The sequence below is a fragment of the Caretta caretta genome, chromosome 10 (assembly GCF_965140235.1).
Source record: "Caretta caretta isolate rCarCar2 chromosome 10, rCarCar1.hap1, whole genome shotgun sequence".
Taxonomy (NCBI): Eukaryota; Metazoa; Chordata; order Testudines; family Cheloniidae; genus Caretta; species Caretta caretta.
In genome coordinates this window covers 38,428,923-38,447,653 of record NC_134215.1, presented here as the reverse complement: position 1 = coordinate 38,447,653, position 18,731 = coordinate 38,428,923, and the positions used below count along the sequence as shown (strand labels likewise).

General features: G+C 42.7%; 1 protein-coding gene across 3 annotated transcripts in view; it reads right to left on the bottom strand.

Annotated features, from left to right (window-relative positions):
* CRAMP1 (cramped chromatin regulator 1) overlaps positions 1-18,442 on the bottom strand; it is a 117,125-nt gene extending 98,683 nt beyond the window's left edge. Inside the window, exons 1-4 of one of the 3 annotated variants that reach the window (XM_075132903.1) lie at positions 17,991-18,442; positions 15,079-15,428; positions 2,838-3,031; positions 1,673-1,826 (exon numbers count right to left, since the gene is read on the bottom strand). In XM_075132903.1, coding sequence (XP_074989004.1) covers positions 1,673-1,826; positions 2,838-3,031; positions 15,079-15,427 — 697 coding nt within the window. In that variant the 5' untranslated portion in view covers position 15,428; positions 17,991-18,442. Of the gene's footprint in view, positions 1-1,672; positions 1,827-2,837; positions 3,032-15,078; positions 15,429-15,883; positions 16,053-17,990 lie in introns of those variants that run through there. The other 2 variants (XM_048866189.2, XM_075132902.1) reach the window with 2 other exon arrangements.
* Between the last annotated feature and the right edge of the window lie 289 nt (positions 18,443-18,731).

Here is an 18,731-nt window from a genome sequence, read left to right as displayed (position 1 = left end):
CAGCGAGGGAAAAGAAAGAGCCTGCCTTCTTTGCAGCACCTGTCACGCCAGGTCAGGAGACAGACAGCATACGATGCTGGGCGGTCAGACAGGGGCTCATAAGGGCCAGTGGGGGAGGACAAACTGGGGCAGGGGCTGAATGGGAGTGGAGGCACAGGACCACAGAGGGGAGGGAGGTGCAGGGCCACAGGGACACATGGGGTACAGGAACATTGGGACAGGAGCAGATGTGCCTGACTGAATGGGAGAGGATAGGAGTCAGCCAGGGTCTGCATGGAAGAAGCTCCTTCCCAATCCCGCCCTGCCCCCCCCAAAAAACCTGTTCCATACTTTTCCCAACCATACCCAACAACCCTCCAATTTCACACCCAGGCTCCTTCCCAGCAATTTACTTCCCTCTCTCTCAGTTCCTCCGTTATCTTTGACTCCCGCAAGCCTCTTCTGAGGGGTGCAGGAAATATGGTTCTGTATTGTAGTTTAAATGAATTATTATTCGAAGTTCTGTATTAATATGCCTAGTAAAGAATCTATTTGTTAAAAAACATTTCCTGAATCTTTTTTGTTGTCTGTATTGTTAAACATAGTTGCTGACAGGTATTTTGAAATAAATGACCAGAAATAATTGAAACTGGTGTGATTATACTATGTTATTTTGACAAATAAAATATGCAGAATTTTGCAGAATTTTAAAATATTGTGTGCAGAATTTTTATTTTTTTGGCGCAGAATTCCCTCAGGAGTACAATGTACAACTACAATACAGGATCAGTAGAATATGAAAACTAAGGGGACCTGTACTTGCTGCTCAACTTGCTAATATAAGAGGCACTCCTGATTAGTTCTTTTGAATGTTAAAAGATATTACAAGTTTGGAATTCACACACTTTGCAAGACAGATTTTTTTTAAGTCCATCATCTAGACAAGGTTACCGGCAAACAGTCCTGGACCCTAGTTTCACTAAGTACATACAATTCAAGTGAATTCAGAACTCAGTTAGTACTAATTACTATCACAGGTATGAATCACTATTGCCAGTTACTTGGCTATCTGGTTTCCCCACCACTGTCCAACAAGGGGGAAAAAAAACATACATTGCGTAGGATTACCTTGGATTGTCCAATCAGTGAAATAAAGTAACTTAGACATTTACTGAGTATACAAGTGCAAGAAAAGTTCACCATTTTGGCCATATGTTAGCATGCAGACTAATTTGCTTCTTACTGGATTTTGCTTGACCCAAGAAGTTAGGAACACTGAAGTCATGATTTGCTACAATGCTCTGGCTGTCTATCATCGCAGTCAAAACGCTTGGAGCGGTGACATCCAGGATGTGTTGGAAGATACATCTCTTTAATCTGGCTTTTTGCTGATTAGGTCAATAGTTAGATGAATATTTATTATAGGTGCATGGGGTTAGTAACAGAGGAATGGTCTTGTTTTCTAACTGGAAAATATTTTGTTTTAAATTTGTGAGAGTGAGCCTATTTGTGGCCATGACCGGTACAGTACAAGGTATTCAGCGATATCTTAATAGTATCCGATATTTTTCTTATCTTCACCATTCCTGTGCTCTGAGATCATATTAAAAGACAGGGCTCCAACTCCCACCAAAAGGAATACTCATCCCAGACCCTGAGCTGGTCATGGAATCCACTCCCACTGCATACTCACCATTATCAAAATCAATATATTTAGAGATCTTGTGCCAGGTGCGGTAGTAGAAGTGCCGGACCTGCTCTTTGTTCTTCACCATGCTTGCTGGTTTACCTTTCTTCTTGTACTTCAGGGCAATGTTGTTCTGAATAGCTTCAAAGTCCTTCCCATGCTGAAAAAGTACAAGATTCAAAACCAATTAAAGAACAAAGTACAGAGGATAAAAAGGATGAGGAATCCCATCTAATGACACAGACTATCGTCTTCTGGACTTTATGATCTAGCTAGGGCTTTTCCATTTCTCCTATCCAGTTATAGGCCTGGCCAGATCCTGTTTAGGAGTTTAAGACTGCGTGACAGCTGATGTGAGAGGGTTGTTCTTTGCCAAAGAAGTTTTCCATTTCTAACTTCTATAAAAAACTCTATAATAAAGAACTGAGGTTATGCTGCCATGTAAAAAAATAATGCAGCACAATTGTATACATTTTATTTCTGAAGGTTGAGATGGGGGCACCATATGTATTTTTCCCCACTGGAAACAATTTACACTACTTTTAAATTGTGCTTTTATTACAGTCATTTTGTAAATGAAAATAAAATACTAATCACATGATTTCATTGTCAGGGCTTGTGTGTTCATTATGGAATGCTCACATCTTGCTGAGGATTTAACATTTTGTTTTTTCAGGCAGATGGAATAAAATAGAGAAATGGCCCTATCAATGCACAGGAATGATGCAAGTTTGTTCATTACATCTCGAGACAGGCACTTTATTTTAATAGACAACCTCAAACATGTACAAATTCTATGGACAAGGGAAGAAAACAGGAGGTTTGGGGGTTGCATGCATATAGTAAACTGATTTCTTCTTCTAGCTTCACAGTGCCTGATGATTTTAAGCAGATAGCTTTGGTTCTGCCTCAGTGCAAGAAGATGGACTTGACTTCAAGATCCCTTCCAGCCCTACCTTCTTATGATTCTATGGTTCACATGCATTGTGCAGCCAATTGTGCTCACTTGTATACAGGATATGTGCACATACAAAACCAATCTGAAATGTCATCCTCTACAAACTCCCAAATCAAGTTTTCATTTAAACATAAAACCAAGCCAGCCAAGCATGGGCTCCATAAGAAGCACCAGGCCAGCTGCCTGCCTTTCTTCTTCCATATACAAACACACCTCATAAAGTCCCTCAAAGAAGGTATTCTTGTCCTCTGTGCTCCATGATTCCCACTGACGTCTGACCTTCTTTCCTTCCTCCTTCTCTCCACTTGAGGTCCCCAGGCTCCTGGCGGCAGTCTTAGAACTCCCAGCAGGAACACTGGGAGGAATTCCTGATGTGCTACCAGATGAGGTCCCTCCATTATCTGTCCCTTTAGACAACAAAAGTGAAATTAGAAGCATTGTGAGAGGTCACATAAAGGGGAAAAATCCTAGAGAATTAAAAGAAAATATCTGATTTCTTGACTGTACCATGTTTTCCAAGGTTTTCACCTGAAACACATTAGGCAGATGATGAGTTGCTGAAAGCTATGAAAAGCAGCAGTATGCCTCAGCAGGAGGGTTAGCAGGCAACCATAATGAAGGCTGGAGTGGGTCAATTGTACATCTCCAGAGAGATGGAAGATAGGTGAGAGCATCTCTCTTCAGAGGTGCTAGAGGGATGATGCAAGCTGCAGTCCCTATACTGGTATATAATAAAAGTACATATGCCCTGGCACAGCTGAAAAGAACCTAAACACAATGTTGAATAGTGATGTGCACATGAGTAATCCACTGAACTGAGGGCTGCAAGATCCAGCTTTAAAACTCAAAACTGCAATACCTCAATTGATTAAAAAAGAAGCACTAATAAATGTTCACATCATTCATTGGAGCAGTGTTCTCAGTAATCCCCTCTGCTGTACATAAAGCAGTATCTTTGGAGTGTGGTGACTCTGAAGTTGTGAGCTGTATCTCAAAGACGAACAAGCCCCCCATCGTCAACACCCAGTCGCATGTTGGTCTGACTGCTCTCCATAAACACAACTGCCTGTCTGGAAACAGCACCTTTGTGCTTAGGTATACTTAGATATTTTTGAGGTCAGGCTTGACAAAGCCCTGGCTGGGATGATTTAGTTGGGGATTGGTCCTGCTTTGAGCAGGGGGTTGGACTAGATGACTTCCTGAGATCTCTTCCAACCCTGATATTCTATGATTCTTGCCAATTTGTCAACACTCCAAAAGGCAAGATTCAGAGAGTAGCAGAATCATGGGAACAGTGAAAATAGGATGATAAAGCTGGATGGAAAAGGAGGTAGCTTAAAAGAAAACGGTAGGGAAGATGAAGATGAAACTAAGTGCAAAGGAGGTGAGAGGAAGGAGGGAAGAGAATTTCAGGGAATGGAAATAAGGCAAGAGTTAAGGTATGTTGACACTGCCCACGTTACAGCGCAGCCGCGGCAGCACTGTGACGTGGGCAGCATAGACATGCTTTATCGCTGGGGGAGAGCTCTCCCGGCAATTAAAAAAACCGCACCATGAACGAAGGGTGGTAGCTTTATCGCTGGGAGCATGGTTCCCAGCGATAAAGCGCCGTCTATACTGGTGCTTTTCAGCACTAAAACTTTTGTCGCTCAAGGGGGTGTTTTTTTCAGACCCCTGAACAACTAAAGTTTTAGCGCTGAAAGTGGCAGTGAAGACACAGCCTAAGTCATAGTGCAATAAGGTTCCATATTACAATTATTTCATAATAACAAAAGCATTTTAGCTTCTGCATTGTTCTGGTACGATCGCTTTGGGTTCTCATGGGCTCCAGCATACTAGCGGCTTTCCAAACAGTGCAAAAGTAGAAAAAATTCTCTCCTCCTCCAAGAATCCTAAATTTATTAATCCCCCACAATTCAGATGTCATTGAAGGGAGTTGGAGCTCTTCTCTATTCACCTTAACAGTTCTTTAGCTAGAAAAACCCTAGATTGACAATCAGTGATAGAATACAGCATAATACTAATTTACAAATCTGACTGTTCTCACAAAAAACATTGCCCAACCCCACTTCTCTATAAAGATTTTAGAATGTTTACTGACTACGTTACATTTTAAAAACAAACAAACACTATCTTCAATAACATGCTATGAAGCACTAACGTTTTAAAATTAGACTACCATTGTCAAAATAGAGATACATTTTGTCACACAACAGCCTCCATTTTAATATTAAACCTGAGTTTAATACATCATAAAACATTACACTGATGACCACTTCTCTAGCTAGCTATCACATTTGGCTGAAATATTGGATACTCATACTGTCCTCACACATAATATTTACCTTTGTGTCATTTTGTATGCCCTGCTTTCCTGTTATTTTAAAGAGAATATGTTGCCTTGATTTGTTTTTATTATTGTTGTTTGTGAAATTTTGTGAACTGATGAGTAAGCAACCTACAGTAAATTTCCCAGCTCTTTGTGTGAATTAGCAAGATTCTATTATATATGCTTAGGTTTAAAAATAAACTATTGAATAAATATTTGAAAGCAGCTTTTCCATTTACCTACCAACTCTGGAATTCAAGATTGTGTTCCCCATACAAGAGTTGGGGACATCGGACCCTAATAGCATTGCAACAGAGTACAGGGAATTGAACTGTTCTAGGTTTATTACATTGTGCAAGGGAAAGAGAAACCTGAATGCAAAACTTAAAGGAAAGCATGACTACTTTTGTTTCAAAAGACTAATGGTTACTAATTTGGGGTGTTAAAAATAGTTTTGCTTTATATTTTAAATAAGGTAATTTTGATTCAAATGTAACATAGAATATTCCAAACTAACTTGTTTAAAAATATTTTGTAAGAAAATTTGAAATTACGTATTTTTCTTTTGAGTGTAACTGTACAATATTTCATATGAAGTGCATAGTTAACACAACAACAATTTTAAGACTGTTTCTTATGGTCTCCTAGTTTAGACTTTGTCTTTCAACAGAAAATTATTACTACCTTGGGGAAGTGTGTGAACCAAAAGGAGGTTCAGTCTATCAGAAGTAGAGAAAAATCAATTTAATTTTTAAAATACTTTGCAAATAAACAACTTTTCTATCCCCTGAACCTAAACTCACACATTTATAGAAAAGTTTGAAAGATACAAAAACTGTGAAATAAACAAAATCCCCAAAAGGCTCGTATTTTGACATTAAGACTTGATAGCTTTTTATAGCAAAACCATTTGGCACTGCTAATAGGTGGCTCAGAAGAAAAAAAGCAGTTTTAAAACCAAGAATTGCTTATCAAAAGAGACAGATCTGAATGTTTTTTCTAATATGTTATTTGAAAATGACATTTCAATCTATCATTACTATAAAGATTTCTCTCAAAAACATAGATAGAGCCCTGCAAATCTGAGACATCTGCTTTATATCCACAGATATCCGTGGACCATGTTTTGCAGACCAGATGCAGATACAAATTTTGTATCCGCGCCGGGCTCTAGACTTAGGGGGAGATCCTGTAGAGAATCTATCCCTGGGAATCAAGATCCTAGTCTTCAAACCTCTAGCCAACAAGGGGAATTCAAGTCTATCCTCTTTTTGCAAAATCCTCCTCCCTCATTACTGTGCACAATGCTGTTCACCAGCTAGTTGCCACAACCTACCCTAGTGTGGCTGCATTGCAGTGGGGATTATCCCTATCACATAACTTTATAAAGTATTTTGCATGAAAGGGACTGAAGAAAATGAAGATATTCATGCATCATTATGTTTTGCCTCTGGAAATCCATGATTTAAGTTCTCGCAATACTACTTATATATATTTTTTACACACACACACACCCCTCTCCATTGAATCTCGCCATCCGTCACAAAGTTGTTGGATACCGGAAGAGGAATATTTCAAGAATCTCAGTTAGGTGTCTATTCTAAAAAGAACATTTATAAAAGGACCTCATTGCAGATGAGGCACAGAGGCTATTCTTGATCTGTCTGTTGACATCAAGTTACATGAGTCCCAAGACTGGTCATCCCACATGATCATATCTCTGACAATTCCTTCCACTACCCTACACATGGGAGAAAGAACTCTTGCACAGTAGGTAGAAAGCACCGAGTTTGGAAGCAAGAGTTCTTAGCATTTTGTTCTTGTGCTACTAATTGTAAAGGCAGAAGTTTCTGTACATGCTGATATTTGCAATGACCTGTGAGGTACGAGTCCAAACAAAACTACACATATGAACCCTACAACACTGGTGTTTTGGCTCCATTTACTCATTTTGTTAGTGCAGTGGTCCCTACACATTTATAAGCCTGGTAGTACTGGTACACGAGACTTCTGTGACTGGTGCTTTGGGCCCCACTGCCTAGCTTCACCATGTCCCTCTGTGCTGCGTCTTTGGGCCTGCCTCTCAATCAATTGTGCAAGTTTAAACCTCTATAAATTCTGGACAGTTGGTAAAACCTAGTACTTAGCCTGGTAAACAAGTACACGTAAATTAGGAGGTCGGAAATCACATTAGGCTGAACTGGACTCAATTTTTAGTATTTCGTCTGGACTTCAGAAAACAGCCATTTTCCCTCTCGTGTGGTTTGAGTTTCATCCTCATGATCTTCATGTTCTGATTGCGAGAACCCAGATATTCTACTTAGAAGCATGAAGACAGAAAATTTGCTAAAAAAATTGCACTAAAAAAAAATCTGAGGATTGAAATGCAAAAACCTAATGTGCACGTTAGAAACAATGGAATATTGCATACATCAGATACAATAGATGAGTCAGAGACAACACTGGTGTCTCATAAAGGCTAGTCACGAAGAGTTCTTCCATCCAGGCTCCAAACAGCAGCTTAATGTTTGGTCTCCGACACCCCCACTGGCACCTTTTAAAAGTCAGAAAATTCACAGCTTCACCTGATGGGTCCTGCATACAAAGGGTCACTCTCCACTAGAGTCTCCTGTACCAGCCTAACTGAACATACGTTAGATTAAGCTCCCCTTATCCACATTCTACAGGCCAATATTAAAATGAGTACAGTATGCAAAATGCCATCTTCAAGGGTCACTTGTCAGCTGCCTGCTGAACATCTACCAGGTATATCTGTTGGAAAAGAATGTGGTTTTTACTGTTATTCGCATAGAACAAGGGCAAAATTAAGAGTTAAACATGCTTTTGTCTCCATTTCCTAAAAGGATATCTACTGAATACCATCTTTTAAGACATATGGAAAGATTATTTTTGAACAATCTTTTTAGATGTTTTGGCCTTTCATTATAGCAATCAGTAACACTAAGACTGCACATAACTTCTTCAGAAGTACTTCTTAGCTGAAGGATTGTATTAGAAAGACTATGGTAGAAAATTCCTTCTTGGCTCAGGAATTTTATGTAAGCCCTTGAATTAATTTAATAGTCCAGCACAGTTACATAGCAAAATACTTATCCCTATTGCCCAGGTGCACTTGTGTAAGGTGTAAAGGTTTACGTTTCAGAAAGGTTACAAAAGCATCCTGCTACTTTCATAGCGATATCTTTCTTGTTGAAAAAGCAACCAAATGCAAGACAGGTGTTGAAATTTCCTCACTGCTCTCCAAACAAATAAGTCCCATTGTTAAACCGCAGTCAACTTCCTTTCATTGGCCAGATATAACACAACAAACACTGCAGTGAAAAAATGAATCTATCAACCCCACAAAAAGCATGTACTTCAGGAATTCAGCAAAGCATCTTGACCTGTGAGGCAACCCTCCAAAGCTGAAGCCTAGATCTGATTTGCTTTCTGCTCAGAGAGGGAAAAGCAGCTCCAGCTAGGAATAGGATAAAAAGCAGGGATGGCTGATGCTTCATTTTGAGTATTTGCCCTGTAATGGGAAAACTAATTCATAGCCTGTTTGCCTTCTACAGCAAATGGCATGGGCCTCTCACAAGTACAAGTCTAGGACAGCACTAGCCCCCTGGATATGTTCACACCGCTGTTTTATTACTGACACTTGATGCTTCAAACAAGGCAATTAAAAGGCCAATAAAGATGAAGCCTAATGGCAAGCTTCTTCCATCTCCTCTACACTACATGCACAAATCAAACAGCTGAAGTGCAGCTAAATTTGTTTCAGTATGTCCCATTCTAATTGCTGTCAGGGAACTATACACAAAAAACATAGTTAGACGCATTCCCTACACCAGTGGTGTTCAAACTGTAGGTTGCGACCTACTGGGTTGAGGCAGCTCTGGTCAGCATCAGCAACCGGACCGTTAAGTCCGGTCAGCAGTGCTGCCCGTCTAAAGCAGGCTAGTCCCTACCTGTTCTGACACTGCACTGCGCCCCAGAAGCGGCCAGCAGCAGGTCTGGCTACTAGGCGGGGGGGCCACAGGGCTCCATGTGCTGCCCCCAGCCCGAGCACCAGCTCCACACTCCCACTGGCTGGGTCCCAGTCAACGGGAGTTGGGGGTGGAGGGTTGTGCCTGCAGGCGAGAGCCGCAAGGAGCTGCTTGCGCGCCTCCGCCAAGGAGCCGGACCTGCTGCCAGCCGCTTCCGGGGCATAGCGTGGTGTGAGGATAGGCAAGAAGCCTGCCTTAGCACCCCGCTGCGCTGCTGACCGGGAGCCGCCTGAGGTAACCCTGGTTCCCAATTCCCTGCCCCAGCCCTGAGCCCCCCCCCATCCCAGAGCCCCTTCCTGCACCCCAAATCCCTCATCCCCAGCCCCACCCCAGAGCTGGGCCCTCAGCCCAGAGACCTGACTCCCTCCCACACCCAAAACCTCTGCCCCAGCCCAGAGCCTTCTCCCACACCCTGAACCCCTCATTCACAGCCATACCCCAGAGTCCTCACCCCAACCAACCCTCATCCCCAGCCCTGAGCCCCTCCCATACCCCAAACCCCTCATCCCCAGCTACGTTGGGTCACAGGCATCAATAATTTTCTTCAACTGGGTCGCCAGAAAAAGTTTGAAAACCACTGCTCTACACAGTACATACTTTAACAAGTGCAGAAATATACATGGCTAGTATGGGCATGGTACATCTGCATACATTGTACATCATTTTAAATAAATGTGGCATGAGGCTCCCACCCACAGTAAATCAGCATTCACTTGCTCTCACATTAAAAGAAAGGGCTAAGAAGAGGTGTGCATTTTAGACACCAGCACTAAGCATACAACTGAGTGCTCATTTGTATTTTCACCTTGGAAAATTACTTAGCCAGTTTAAGATATGACAGAGATACTGTTAAGTTTATGTGAGCACTTCAACTATAATCTCTTTCGCTTACACACATCCCTTACAGGATTTTATAATATGGCTGGGGGGAAATGCAATCAGACAAAAAAAATCATTAGCATACAATGGCTTAGCCAGGAAGAGGTTTTTTTATGACAAAATTTAACATAGAATCTAGCTAAGTTGTACATACACAAAGTTGGGATTTATGGACATATTGTGTGTCAACCCACCTGGGGCATAGTTTATTTTAAAAAGTATCATTAGACAGCATTCCTTATTAACTTGTTATAATTAAGGATATGATTTAGTCATGGAGTCTGATTTTACCAGACCTCTGTGGCTTTAGCTTCAGCAGTGAGTGGTGGGGATGGAGGTGGGGCAGTGCACCCCCCGCCCAGCTGTGGCAGGAGCTGGGGCTGTGCTTCCCCCACCACCACAGCTTTGGCTCGGGCTATGTGACCACTTTCCTCTCCCCGGGCAGGGACCTGTGCGCCCCCCCCCCAAAAAAAAAAAAAAACACACAACAACCCTGCAGCTTTGGCCAGGGCTATAGCCAAGGCTGTGCCTCCACCTCCCTAAGGCTGCAGTGTTTCAGCTTTCATCCCTTACTCCTTCCAACTCTCTTTCTCCCCGTTATATTTAATAAAGTCATGGACAGGCCATGACTCCCATGAAGTTTTGTTTATTGCCCACAACTTATCCCTGACTTTTACTAAAAATAATCATGACAAAATCTGAACCTTTTGTATGTTAAATACTATAAGTTATATCCTTAAGTGGAAAGGTACAGTTCCCATCAGTGTTCCCCCTAAACCACATGGCTGTGCAGCCACACCCCTTACTGACATGCACCAAGTGCAACTCAGCGCCTTGTAGGCAAGGGAGCTGCACTTTGGTGCTACTGTTTGGGGGGTAATGAGAGAGGTTCTGCAGAGCTCTCCTATTCCCTGGTCATTTTCAGAACAAGGAGGAGGGTGCAGTAATAAACATGGAACACAATGAATGAGAGCAAGTCAACAGGGAGGAAGGAAATGGACTGATTGAATGAAGAGATAGACTGAATTAGACAGGAGAAAGGAGGTTTTAAACAGTTATTCATTATCCAGAGATAAAACCAATTTTCAAAGCTCAAGGATAAAATTAAAAAAAAAAAATCAAATATCTCAAAAAGGTTTCCTGTTTGCATGAGTGTAATTTACAGTTAACCAGTGCCCTAATACATGTCCTATAGCACATGCAACTCATGGAAGCCCGAGAATCAATTTGGGGTTCCTCTTTCTAGTGAATTTTACAGGAACAGCTACAAAAGAATATTTAACAAGATGGAGCATTTTCATTCAATCCACTCCTCCAGCTGAACAACTTTCTGACTCACAGGAACTACTACTGAGGAAGCAAAGAACACCATTTAGCCCATTGGGACTAAATCTGGAACAGTAGTGCTGTAAAATGCTTCCAAACTTCTGGAAGAAGCTTCTATCTTGGGTGATCCATCAGAGGGCTACTGTCTCCTTACATTCATTCATTCATTCTCTGAACAGAGAAATGGGTTAAGTGCACGAATGAAGACCACTTAACTTTGCCTCAAAATATAGCTGCAATATTTAGCAAAGACTACAACGCTCTTAGTATTCATTTTTGCCAAGATGCTCACAAAAGAGTTACTTATCTGTTACACACAATGCACTAGATAAATCACTCAGCAAGTGAAAAAGTGGGCCGGAAGAAAAAAACAGAATTGATGCTTCACTTCAAGATGCGTTTATGTCACCTCTTTCCCTAAAACTGCAAAATGCAACAACAACTCAGTGTGCTACTGGAGCGAGAGCTGCAACCCAAGAATCCAACTGGAAATACATTCCTACTTATTTTAAAGTCAAAGTTCCCAAGAGATTTCCTTCTGCTGAACAGAATTGGAGAAAGAGGATGGATAAAAAGTTCCTTAAACTCCACTGATTCCTCTTCAAACTATAGTCAAACTATTTTTCCCCATCACTTTTAATTATATCCTAAGTTTTTTATTTATATAATTGGTTTCCTAAAATGATATGCCCAAACAGCACAAATAAAATTGATTTTCTTTTTAAACCAAAAGACAAAAGCACATCACTTACAGGTAAACCATAACAAATAAATGATGAGGCCCAACCAATGCACTGTGACAAGCTACTATTTAAAAGCAGGGCTTTGGAGCAGAACCTGCGGAGCAGCTCCAGAGCAGTGGAGCTGCAGGTTTTTGTCTGGAGCTGGAGCAGAGCCGGAGCACAGCTCCAAAGCCCTGTTTAAAAGAAATTAAATGCCATGTTTAATGACTGTACCTTTGCTAATTTCCCTCCTGACACCCTCTCCACATATTCTCAAGTGAGCGTTCTAAAGATTCTAAAAGAATTCTTTAAGAATATTTGGAAAGGTAATCATGAGTGTATTAGGGATGTAAGAGTTTAGCCGGTTAACCAATAAGCTTGATGCTTACTGGTTTCTCTTAATGGTTAAACTCCACCCAGGGTCCCAGCAGCCACGCAGCAGGAGTCCCAGCTGCTGCCCCGTGTGCCTGGAGTCCCTCCAGACTGCCAGGGTCCATCACAGTTGCCAGCCCTGCACCCAAAGTCCCAGCTGCTGCCCTGCTGCCACCTGGCATCCATCCCGGTTGTCAGGGGACCAGCAGCAGGGAGCCCCATGTAAAATGTAGGAGTGCTGCAGCACCCCCCCCAACCATAGTTCCCCAGGTAAATGTTTAACTGTGTAACCGATAGAACTGTAATCTAGAACCGATAGAACAGTTACTGTTTTTAAATGTTATTTACATCCTTAGAGTGTATTATTTGAAGATCATAACACAAGGTGGATTTCTGATATGGTCCAAATGTAGCTGCAGAATGGCCAGTGTTAACATGGTCCTTGCAGCAGTCATCTGGCAGCAACATGCCAATGGAAAGGCTTGAGCTCTCACAGCAGATCCAAAGGTTTGAGGAATCCTACATGAGTACTGCAGCAAAGCACAAAGCACTGACCATAACCAGCTCAGATGCATAATTTTTTATGGGGGTGGGGAGGAAGGGTTTGGGTATGGGATGGAAAATGAGAGAGAGCAGCAATTTTTAGCTCCGTTTTCTTTAAAAGCCTCCTCCCTTCAATTTGTTTCCTGCAGGAAGCTCACACTGTGTGGTACTTCACTTGGAAAGTAAACCCCTTTACATTTTGATCACAAGACACGTCGTTATCACAGATAGAATTTAGACGAACCAGTAAAATGTTTCAGAGCCTACATCTTTGGACATAAAGAATTCAAATTCGGAAGCATCCCACACTCCACAGCTCTATTCTCTATGATTCTGACAGATACAACGTCAGCCATATCAGAGGAACCACCTCCAATGCCTTCACAGCAAAACTAGCCAAGTGGAGTTTCTAGCTGCTCTCAATTTGAAATGTGTTATTGACGGTCCTCAATGATTGAATAAAATTCCCCAAAACATGGACAAAATAGAGTCAGGTACAGTGACTTGTTTCTATAATTACTGAAAAGATTCTAGTCATTATATTCGCAAAAAGAAAAGGAGTACTTGTGGCACCTTAGAGACTAACCAATTTATTTGAGCATGAGCTTTCGTGAGCTTGTAGCTCACAAAAGCTCATGCTCAAATAAATTGGTTAGTCTCTAAGGTGCCACAAGTACTCCTTTTCTTTTTGCGAATACAGACTAACACGGCTGTTACTCTGAAACTAGTCATTATATTGTACTGTGCATAACTTTCTTTTGTTAATTTTAGTATGTGAATCTTAAAATAAATGGAGTCTGCTGATTTAGTGTAAGCAAGGCTATTTCAAGCCATTCCACTGTTCTGAAAATGTGTGTATGCATTTAATGTATAATATACACAAATACATACGCATTTACCATGCTGATTATGGAACATATACATCCCAGAGATATAATACATTAATACCACTCACAATCCTTAAAATAATTAGCTGCATCGAAGTATTCTTCTGTTTATTTTGTTTGTTTAAGTGCATTGGGAAGAGAATTATCTAGGCTTCTCAGTACTAGGCACCCCACATTGAAGTTCTGCTGAGGCTTTAAAAGATTAAGTAGAATTTACTAACCTATAAAAAGTACTTTCATAAACTTTACAAAAATATTTGCCACACAACATACTTAAATTTTTGTTTAAATACACTTTGCAAAGTTATATTTTATTTATTTTTAATGCAAAGCTAATATTGATTCTCAGCATTTTTACCTTCTGTATACTATGTGAAGATTCAGTAATTGGGAAAGAAGAGATAAGGTGACCTCTATAACATATTTAAGAAGTACCAAGTTATTTTTAAGGACAGATGGAGGTAAAAATTGCTTACTCAGATAAAAAGGCTAAGAACAAAAACATTACTTATCCTCAAAATAATGAAAATACACTTAAGTATTGGTGCCCAAAAGTAACTAAAATTATATCCAAGTATCACTCAACTATAGAGCCAGGTGTCAACCAGAAAGCACAGTTTGCACATAATAGAACCAAGTCTCTCCAATACCCTTTCCCCTGTTCCCTCTATATAGGGAAGCAACAGCTCTGATGAAGTCATCCATGGAACTAAAGTAAAATAACTAATCGAAGGGGTTAACATATAAGTGCCCTGGACTATTCTGAACTAGTAACACACTAGCAGAGGATGCTGCACAGAACCTAAGGCAACATGGTTAGACATGTTTACAGTATGTACATTTCAGACATGTTTCCAAAGCCAGAGCTCTTTGTTGCAATAGTCTCACAATTTATCGTGTGGGGGACAGACTGCAACCTCTCTTTCAGATATTATCCTGCACACCCAATAAATATTCTGTTATAGCCCAATGCTAGTAATTGTGTGTGTAATCACCTAAATGAACCCATTTTGCTACATTCTAATTTACGAGCCAAAATAAAGGAATTTAGTGAGGATTAAAACAGAGTAAATACAGGTGTTAAATACCCTCATTGATATTAAATGGAGAGCAGGGAAATATCCATGCACACATCCAAAGTGCCCATTTTTGCAACTTAAACATGACAGTGGGCAGCATTCAAGCTGAAGCCTTGAGACACAAAGAGGAATTCAGCTGCTACAAGAAACAAAACAAAAAACATCACAAAAGATAGCATCTGCAGGACAAAACTGTCAGCCTCTGAAAATGCACTTGACCCCCACCCCCACCCCTTAGGTGTGTTTTAGGGGTGACAGAATACAGTACCTTTTCCTTTTGCAGTAGTGCTGCTGCTATTGCCAACTGAGCAGGATGCCTGAGAATCCTTCCTTAACCTCTTGCTCTGAGGTCTGACACTGGACCTGAGAAAATGATGCTGGTCCTGGCTGTGGGAGGGCTGGAGGGAAGATGGGGCTTGGGGTAGATTGGGGCTGGATGAGGGGTTATTAGTGTTGTTGTTAATAATCTTCTCTTCTTTCTTTGTGCTGCTCCTGCCTGGAGCTGCCTCTCCTCCTCTTCCTGCCCCTTCTTCCAGGGACTCCTCATCTCCTCCTGCTCGCTTGCCTAGCTTTTTCACCCCTTCCTCACCGCTGCTGTCTCCCAGCTTCACTGTCATCCTGTTGGGGAGGAGAGAAAGAAAAGAGGGGGGCAAAAAGTCAAGCCACAGACCCCCACTAGAGAGGGAGGAAAATCCTTGAGCTGAGAGGGGAGAAGTTTAGCTGCAGAAATTCCTCTCAACATGGCCGCCGTTGTTTGTTACTAAATCCCCTTTCGTTTGCTGTCCCGACCCAACAACCTGTGCCGAAGGGTGGGAGGGGAAAAGCCCCATAGGAAACCCCCCAAACCACCCCAAAAGGGAGCCAGGCTCCCCAGCAGACCCCTGGCACCTTCCTGGAGGGATTAGGAGCGCCTTTGGCAAGGAAATTGACAAGCCAAACTCAGGCGTTTGGAAGCGCTCGATAGGCACACACAGAGAGAGAAAAAACAGCCACCAAAAAACCCACAGCGAAACAGGGGGAGCGCAGAGCAGGGACGGGGCCCCTAAAAGTGACTCGCCACCATCCCCTCCTACCCATTGTGCTGTTCCTCTGGCCCAAGGGGGCTCTTCTTTCTCCTCACCATGGAGCCGAGGTGATCCGACCTGCTGAGGGGGGGAAATTCATATTCCTAGATGCAGCAGCAGCTACTCCTCTCTGTCTCTGTCTCTCTCTGAGGCTGGGACTGGCCAAGGCTACAAAGATTTCCAACTCCCCCCGCCCCCGCCTCCAAATTACTAGGCACCTTTCTGCTTTACCCTAAGCTGGAACTTTTTCCCCAGGAAGGTGGCAGACCGTCAAGTACACAATGAGCCCAAAAGCTCTGGTGTCTTTGCAAAGGAGCATCGCTTTGGGGGCTGATTGCCTGTCAACGTTTGCATTTTAAAAACGGCACACCGGGAGAGGATTTGGCTTTCCAAATCCAAAAACTTTGCTTGCTACGTCATCAACTTCCAGCATTTTTATACTTATTGTAAGCCCCCCCATCCCAATTAAAAAAAAACCTACAAAACGCTCAGATCCAAACATTTGCTGTTGTTTTTTTCAACCTAAAGGAAACCGTTCAGCTCAGAGATTCTGCAATCACTTTGCCAAGTAAAAAGTTTAAGCACATAGATTTGTTACAAGTCCACTTGACTGGGCTCTGCTGCCACTGAAATGCATTATACATCATCGTTAATTCCAAAATTGGACCCACTTTGGACCCACTGTAGCCCATAACCTGACCACTCGCTTTGCTTTGGTTCATAAATCTGCTCCATTTTAAATTCAGTGGAAAATATCACACTACACACGAAAGTTTTAGACAGTGAGACTTTTAGCAGATTTAATTTTTACAGAAAGGAAATATATTACAGACACTATATCTAAAAACAACAAGACTACACCTTTCAATAAAGACGCCATACTAAAATAAAACAGAACGATCTGGCAACAGCAATGCAATTGCCTTATCACAAAACCAGAATCCATAGTCCAACTTAAATTAAGAAAAACTAACTACCAACAAAAAATAAAATTCCAAGTAACAAAACTAAAACATTTAATACACACTGAAGTGAATACAGAAAAAGCAGACACGAACATAATGCATTTGTAAAGGGAGTCTGTTGGCTGCACAACCTTTTACAGTAGTGATTTTGTTAAAAAAGGGTGACAAAAAGTACATATTTTTCTCTCTATGCTTTAAATTAAGCCATTATATTTACAAGTGTAGAATTATTCTGGAAAATGGTCTCTGTCAACAGCGTACACAACTGGGCTGAACTACACATCAAGGCACTTAAACCCTGAATACATATTAAATCATGGTAAGCGATTCACCTGACAAACCACCTCAACTACAGACAACAAGGCAATTTACAGTTTGCTCTTTAAAAAACAAAAACAAAACCACTTTACCTACTAATAAGACTAGGGGTGTATGATATTTAAGGGGGGTTTCAATCCCTTTTATTAAAAGAGGGTAGTTACAAGCCCACCATTTGTTTCATGGTCACAAATTAAACGAATACATCCTCCAACGACCAGGGCAACAGGGAAGAAAATGTACCCTCCCCACCAGAACAAAATCTGCATAATGAAAGTCAGTGTAATGGCTACTGAAGTATCAGGAAAAGCAAGTCTCAGTGTAACCAACAGTTTCTTTTATAAACTGTTCTGGCTAAAATCTCTCATGCTTATCACAGTGCAACTCTCCTCCCAACCCACACACCCAGCTGCTGTCGCGTAACTTTCTTCTCCACATTACACTCGTTTTCCCCTTTCCTCTAAAACGGAAAGATCTTGACACCTGTATAGCCTTTGCTTTTCCATATCTTCATGCTCTGCTACCCCTTCCTCTGGTAAAACCCACACTCCCCTCTATGGGCACTTCTCTTCTTTCCAAAAATTGTATTAAGACTACAAAACTGTGTTTTAATAAGGAGTTGATCTGTGGTTCTTCAGTCCTCCTTTAGAGCCAAAGACACATGAGAAGGAAGACAGCGGCAGTCTTCAGGTCCCACGGGGCAAAATGCCGGTCCACACACACAAATATAGATGCCAACTTTTGGTTCCTGAAATCGCTCCTCTCTTTCCTGATGCAGAGATTCCCCCCGACCCAGATCACACTAGAGGCCCCATCTCCTAATGAAGCTTTACCTGATGCATCAATACCGCGCTGCAGCCTTTGCGCCCCAGGTTTTCCGGTCGATCTTCTGGCTCTGGCAGCCCCAGGACCCCCCCCAGCTGCACCCCAAATCCGCCAGCTCGTACAGCTGCCTCAGCACGCCAATATCCTTCGGTTCCAGCTGTCCCCCCACACCCCAGTAGTTTCTGCAGCAGCCCGTGCTCTGCCGGAGAGGCGAAGCCGGCTCCCCCAACCACGGCCTCTGCCCCCGGCCGGCGCAGCTGGCCGTTCTCCGCGGGCCCTCAGGCCCCCCCGACCAGAGCAGCAGCCCCCACCCCTCAGCTCTGGAGCTCGATCCTGCAGCGGGCCGCGTAGAGGAGTCCTGGCAGCGGGACGCGGTTCCGCTTCCTCGTCGCCCTGAGGCCGGCGGCAGCGGGGGAAGCGCGGCAGGCAGGCGCGGGCCCAGCTGAGAGCGCGTCGATACCCCCAGCTCCTCCCTCCAGACCCCAAACAAACCACCCCATTGGCCGATGGAGAACGGGCGAAAGGCGAGAGGCGGGGTCCCAGCCACACCGCTGGCCAACCAGAGAGCGGCGCGCGGACGGTGACGCAACCCGAAGGCAAGGGGACAGGCGGGATCTGGCCAGGCTAGGCAGGGGTGGAGCGGGACAAAATCAAGAGGCTTTGATTGGCCGAGTGAGGGCCAATGGCGATACTTGAGGGCGGGGCCTGAATATGGAATTTCCTTCAGAAGCGTCCGGAAAGGGGTGTGG